Raw genomic sequence first — 7,282 nt, 5'->3', positions numbered from 1 at the left:
TCAGCTTTGTGTAAACACGAATATTTTTAGACTTATTTGGAGGCTCTGTTATTTCAAGCTCCGCCTCCCCACACGGTGATTAATCCTAGCAGGCAATCAAGGCCGACCATGCTTCTTTTAGCAACCGCGACATTAACGCAAACTCTAATCATATTCTCTGATGTCACGAGAGAACTTAAACTCTCAGACGTGGATTCTCTGTGCATCTGACCAAATCAGTCAACGCTGAATCCAAGCACGTTACAGTTTTCAACGGCAGTGGTGCGCTAAGCGAATGAGATATATCCCGTGTAGGTATTGATTATATTCAAAACTTAAAACATAACCTGTCGATAAAATCAGTGGATATCCTAAATTTATGACAAGTGTAAACGGTAAAATCTGAGGATATCCAACTTTCGATATGATTTACTGATAAAATCCGAGGATAACCAAATATCATGATACTTCGCGATATAAACCGAGGTAGTTCGAAAGGCCTAAATATGGCAGATCCGTGACGACGGCCTATATTGGATAGATCAAGCTCCCTGAATGCGTTGCAGCAGGTCATATGACCTCGCAATACAAAGTCAACTGAAGCGCAAGAAACCCACAGGATTTGGGCTTCCATAGGAAATATAATAGAAAACAACACGCAAGTGCAAAAAGGAACCAATATGGTGGATTCCACCTTCTATTAATGGAAGCCCCCAAAAACATATCATAGGTTATCTAATTGGGCCCGGGTGGCCGACTGGTCTAACAGCGATTACTTGTACCAATCACTGCCAACTCAACTCGTCTCTCTCTCTCTCTCTCTCTCTCTCTCTCTCTCTCTCTCTCTCTCTCTGCGTGGGTTTGAGCCGCAGGCTTGGCCTATGTAGGTGTGTAAGAAAGCTTGCCTGTAGCTTCCAGTGGGTCGATGGTTCTTTCTGGAGTCTACTCCACCAGTTATACTGGCTGCATAAGAATGGCGTCCAGCCCACAACAATAACAACATTAAAATGGCGTATGGAGAGCAATAAGTTACTGCTTAACGATGACATCAGTGGACAATTGACAATCACCTTGGTGTGAGATCATATGATTTTTCATTAGTATAGCTGGATAGGTGCAAGTCATTTCAGTATCTTAGTTTCATTGAAATGTGTAAATCATTTTAGTCTGATGCTCCCACACGTTTGTGTTGTTGTAGGGTTTAACGCCATTTTTCAATACATGGGGGCCAGTGTAACTGGTGGAGGAAGAACCTTGCAAAACGCGGGAAGAACAATTGACCCACGCGAAGGTACTGGCAAGCGTTCACACGTACCCACGTTTGCTGAGACTCGAACCCACGCAGTTGGTGATTGTCACTTTATGAAAAATCGTATGCTCTCACACCAAGGTGATTGTCAATTTAAACCATAATCACATTAAAATAGTTATTACTTTAAGTTATTGTTCTGACAAACATAACGGAAAGTGCTATCCCTGTATTTAACACTTTGTAATGCTAATATAATTGTTTACAAACGCGAATAAATAATACAGGTTAGATACGTTTTGAGTTCTTGCTTTTCCGACATGCGAACCATGTCCGCGGGTAAACTGCAGCCATCGCCTTGCCTGCATGCACCAGTCCCTATACAACCTTGAGCATTAACACATCGCCAAAAAATGATGCTAAAACGTCGGTGGTGTGAGCATTTGTGCGTAGCAGACACCCGCATGTCGACATCGAAATTAATTCTCATTTAAGTAGTCATTATGGATTCCTAAGACAGAAATCAAGTGGTATAGAAGAAATTATAGAAAATTACAAATATACATCAACGGGAACGGAAAGTGTTATTCCTGGATCCTAGGCGATGGGTGCCATTACCAGTGGACCTAGGTTCGAATGTCTCTTAACATGTTTATCAGAAAGAATAGAGAAATGGGTACATGGAGTAAAAAGCCACTCCAAATGCCTGGAAGAGCATAGAAGATCCTGAGTTGGAGATGACAAAATGTTTAGTTATTGACTGTTAGGAAAAGAATCTGCAGTTTCATTCCCTCTTCTTAAACAGAGTATCGTGTGCATTTCGCTTAATTAAAAATACAAGCGTTATTTTGAGAGTGTCGGTTAATTGAAATATGAGCAAGTCACTATTTCTGTGGACGAGAAAAAGTGGACGCTAAGTTACACAACCGGAACAAATTGACATCTTTGCAAAGTAACTGTCCATCACCATGAGTGAGTTTAGTTGCGACGACAAAGAATTTTGGGGAAATTAGACTTTGTTTCTACGTGCAATCGACCAACCAATAACACGGTTATTACAGAGAGACACACTATTCCGACAACGGATTAATTTGTATATAGATTAAATGAGATAAGCTTGGTTGAGGAAACTGGCTTCAAAATGGGTCTTCCAGCAACTGGAACTTAGCGAAGACGAGCACCCCACCTATGTTGTTTCCCGTAAAGGATTGTACAAATACAAAGGACTTGTGCCCGAAACATGGCTCATGACATCACCATACATATAAAGGACTTAACAGATCACGACAAGGCTACTAATGAGGACAGAAAGAAAGATATTTTACAATCAGCATATAATTCTAAGGTTACTGAAATTGGAGGTTTGGGGACTTGTTTAGCCTGAATTGGATATTCACCCTTCTGTGGCCAAAGTCAAATGTGTGCATTATGCCAGGAGACCAGAAACATCCTCAGAAGTTCTAAATTTCTTGGGATTGGTCAGTTTATATTATGCACCACGAATCCTTTCTAAAGAGTTTGATAAATTTGGCAAGGAAATTGGATAGTTCATCAGAAAACAGTCGCAAGACCAATGTGGCCATAAGCAACAACAAAAAAAAAAAGTTGTGGAAAGTAAGACTAAAACATTATAAAAAGCAACCAGCTCAGCTCATGTCGGGAGAATAAATAGGGAAAAGATCACAATACCTCATAGCATATAAAATGCAGACAGTTTCCCTTTGTATGTATTATGATAGGTATATGAGAGTAAGCTTCCTTAAGTGGGTCCAGAAAATGAGATTCTAATCAAATTTGGGATTTAATTCGGTCCTTAAATCTGTCGTTCGATCTCTGTTTCGAATAGATCATCGACAAAATCAACATTACAAGAATCAAAAGACAGACACATAATGGTGCTTATACTGAATTATAATAAAAGATGTTTATTACATATTGATTATTATTTTAGAGTTTTCATTAATATAGATTTGTTCATCTAGGTCATTGTAGCTTGAGACAATTCTTTCGTTATGAAATGTTATCCTCAAACTACGCGGTAGTTTCCTTATTTTCATCTTGTACGTTCGCGACTGTCATCTGCTCATCATTCTCTTCTCCAAGAACCCCTCCAATAGCGTCACTAGTGCCATAGTCGCTATCACAGTCCGACTCCTCCTTTATTGTTTGTCGAAGAAGCTCTTGTTGGTTGTTCTGCGCATACATCTGCAGTATATCTGGCAGCGAACACACTACACTGATGGCAGTATCCTTTATGGAAAGCCTTCGGGACAAAGCTTCCTGCATTCGTTCCTGACCCATCTGTCTACTCAGGACATATATTATATCACTAGCAAGAACTCGACTACTGGCTCTACTTAACCGAATGTTAGCCAAGCTGCTAATATCAGACATAATGCTAGTTCGACGGTCCTCGTTTCCGCCAGAAATGCGTCTTTTGCACTTCCATGAATCGAGAATCTTTTTATAAGCCGCCCTGAATTCGCTGTTCTGATATGTGTACACCCAGGGATTAAGTCCACTGTTAAAAATAGCTAGTAAAGAAAGATAGGTTCGAACCCAGTGGTTCTGAAAATTGGCATCTATGCTTTCAACCAACATAAATATCTGATAGGGAAGCCATAGAAATATGAATACTCCAATTACAACTGCTATAGTTGTGGCATACTTCGTGTCTTTCTTGATAAACTGCATTTCCAGATTTTCCCTGAGGGAGGCTTCAACTGCAGCAATTGCCCTGGCGTGATGTCTCGCCACTTTAAAGATCCTTGCATAACAAAATAGAATAACGAGACACGAAGGTGCGAAAACAGCACCAATAAAAAATATCTGAGCTTTTCTATTTACTATTTCTGAGGAGCAATGTTCAGATATAAATTCTTTTGTGTCGTACCAGCCCAAAATCACCGGAATCCACGCAATCAAACCGCTGTACAACCAAGTCGTTACCACAAGAATTAGTACTTTCTTTTTCGTCATTAACCGAATGTACTCCAGCGGATTCATAACGGCGGTGTGGCGGTCATAAGCTATAATGGCGAGAATCATGATGGAGACACCACCCGCTGTCATAACAACACGACTGGGTGAAATACAAAGCAACACTTGCATGGCTTTTCTGTCCACGATTTCTATTGCTATGAAGAATGGAAGAGCACATGCAGTCACAAGGTCAGTAACTGCTAATGAAGTAACGAAGAAATTTGTCGGCATCTGCAAACGTCTGAATTTATACACAGAAAGAACAACCACGCTGTTGCTACACACGATGAAGGGAACAAGCAAAACGGTCAGAGATAGGCAAATATAGCTATGTACACTCCATGCAGAATGACTTTCTCCGGAATCTTGATTTGTTTCGTATGTAGCATTACTTGAATTGGTCGTGTATTTGATGAGCATTCTGATTTGCTGTAAACGTCTCTGTGTTGGTCACATAAGTTTATCTCCTGTTGAATAATAATAACAAAAATCATCATCATCATCATCATCTGAACAAAACCAAATATTCCATAAAAATAAAATATTGTCAATGTTTTCACTAGTTTTAATCAAACCATCACCACCACCACCACTAGTTCTGCTGCTGTTAATATAATCTTTATAACTACCACTTCGAGGCTGTAAAATACTTTAGTCAATTAATTAAAATATATTTATAGTCAATTACCTATATTTTTGCCTATGATCATGGTCAGAATATATATTTGAATACAAGTGACCACACCCACTGATCTTAATTCATCTTCAAACGCCACAGGATAAAATACCTTGTTTTTGGTATCAGCACAAATCCATCAGACCAATATCAAAGGAATTGTAACTGTTGTCATAAATTCAGTAATGTGTTATACTAGAGTCGAGCGATGAACCAAGGGCTTCTGAAAACTTATCTCCTACATTACCTACACATTCAGTGATAACGCTCTAAATTTAGTATCACTGCACCTTGACAGTCTATAATTAAAACTATTATCGCAGTAATAGAGACCTGTATGTATTAAGGATTGTGACCTTCAGTTGACATATTACAACAAATGCTTTGAATAGCGTCATGACTAGGAGGAAGATGTGATTGTATTAACCAATTAACCAAAATAATGACTGAGTTATTTATTCAAGGTCACATTTGTTTATCTTATTCTAGAAGAAAATGATCGGCACACTATTTACATATCGGTCAATTAATTTATATTAGTACCATATGCATCTCAAAGTGATCATGTAGGTGCATGTACTCGTCTTCAATTAATTTTGTTTGTTCTAAAGTTTATTACTAACAGATTTTAACAAAAGCCTATTCTATCCTGCTTGTTATATGCTTTGCACCATCAAGAAACTGCCTTGCCAAAAAAGTGTGATCGCTCTGGAATTTTACCATGATGGCAGGGTATTAAAGTGGGTCAAGAAAAGAGCATGTCGGGTCTAATTTTATCAATGTAGGGTAGTACGAATTTTTTGTCAATATGATTAGCTTTTTTGCGACTTCGCAGCTCGCGATATTCAATCTGGTTGGTACTGGATTACACCTTCAGTTTGACCTCGATCAAAAAATGTCGACTTTAACATTTAGTTTTGTCGTATGTGTTTGCGTAAATAGCGATCTTCCAAAAATAATATGGATGTATATGAAGAGCCAAATTACTGAATAATCGCCATTTAAAGGTATGTGTAATCAGGTTTAAGAAACAAAAAAGAACAAAGACACCCGTTAGTGAAATGATACTGAACGTATACATACTGTACGAATTTTACTAAGCTCTCGGGCAATAATTGAATTAGAGAAAAGCCGTTATCAATTACCCCCTTTCATGGCAAAGTATTCCATTATCGAGAAACCTTCAAGTCACCGTGAAACCATTTTTAAGTAGAATATGTGTATTGGGTAAGATATAAAAGTGACATCAACAAGGAAAAAGCTTGCGAACTTGCTTGATATTCATTGCAATACTAAGAAAACAGTTAGCTATGAATTTGCTTTTTGATTAAATTATTTGCTGAAATATTTAAATCTGTTCAGTAAATAAGGCCAACAAGTTGACAGTTATGTGCGAAAAAGGAATAACATTTTCCTTTGCAGACAGCTAGAAACTCCAAAAAGAAGCCTGAAGAAAATGTAAATAAGCAACATTTTTTTTAAATATAAAAATCTTATTCTATTGATTTGCTGAATTTTCCGCCACTATTTGAGTGATTGCCCCGCTGTTAGATAATCAGTATTACCTGAATTTTGTGTTTTTGAGTGAGCAGCCATTTTGATTGAATTATGTCAATCAAATTTTGTTATCATGTACTGTGCACCCAATGGTAAAATTTTACCTGATGTATACTGAGACAGCTTGTCAGTAGTGAAGGGGGGCGATACAGGGACAATGGGAAAATCCAATACAGAACCCCCTGGGCCTGTAATGGGACTAGGGAAAATCCAGTCAAAAACGTATTGGGCCTGTATAGAGATTAGAGATAAGCTTGACACCACAATTTCAATTGACTCGTCGTCACCATACATTTGGGATACAGAATTTGAACGGCAACCATTAGCAGCATTTGAACCTGTCTCTATGGATTTCGTACGTACAATCCTGATGAAGAGTGCACCAAAGTCATGTGAACTTGATCCAATTCCAACATCACTGCTGCTTGAGTGCTTAGATCCAGTATTGCCTTCACTAACTGACGTTATTAATACCTCTCTCTCATCTGGGAAATTCCCATCATTTTTCAAACCTGCCATTGTAAAGCCTCTGCTGAAGAAACCAACACTAGACTATAACGACTTTAAGAACTACCGCCCAGTTTCTAATCTCCCATTCATTTCAAAAATCTTAGAAAAGGTTGTTCTATCCCAGCTTGTATCTCATCTAAATTCAAACAGTCTTTTTAGCAATGTACAATCTGCATATCACCCTTGCCACAGTACTGAAACTACTCTTCTAAAAGTAGTTAATGACATTCTCTCTGCGTTGGATAGCGGAAAGATTACAGTCATCACCCTCCTTGATTTGTCTGCAGCATTTGACACAATAGAACGTGATATATTACTTCACAGTCTCC

General features: G+C 38.4%; 1 protein-coding gene across 1 annotated transcript; it reads right to left on the bottom strand.

Annotated features, from left to right (window-relative positions):
* Positions 1 to 3,243: 3,243 nt before the first annotated feature.
* LOC149804328 (octopamine receptor beta-2R-like) lies at positions 3,244 to 4,665 on the bottom strand. The gene has a single exon (XM_089932523.1). It carries the CDS (start codon positions 4,628 to 4,630, stop codon positions 3,260 to 3,262), a length of 1,371 nt encoding a protein of 456 aa, XP_089788649.1. The 5' UTR covers positions 4,631 to 4,665; the 3' UTR covers positions 3,244 to 3,259.
* Positions 4,666 to 7,282: the final 2,617 nt, after the last annotated feature.

This window comes from Sinohyriopsis cumingii, chromosome 2 (assembly GCF_028554795.1).
Source record: "Sinohyriopsis cumingii isolate HCF-2022 chromosome 2, ASM2855479v2, whole genome shotgun sequence".
Taxonomy (NCBI): domain Eukaryota; kingdom Metazoa; phylum Mollusca; class Bivalvia; order Unionida; family Unionidae; genus Sinohyriopsis; species Sinohyriopsis cumingii.
This window is presented reverse-complemented; position numbering and strand designations above follow the sequence as displayed.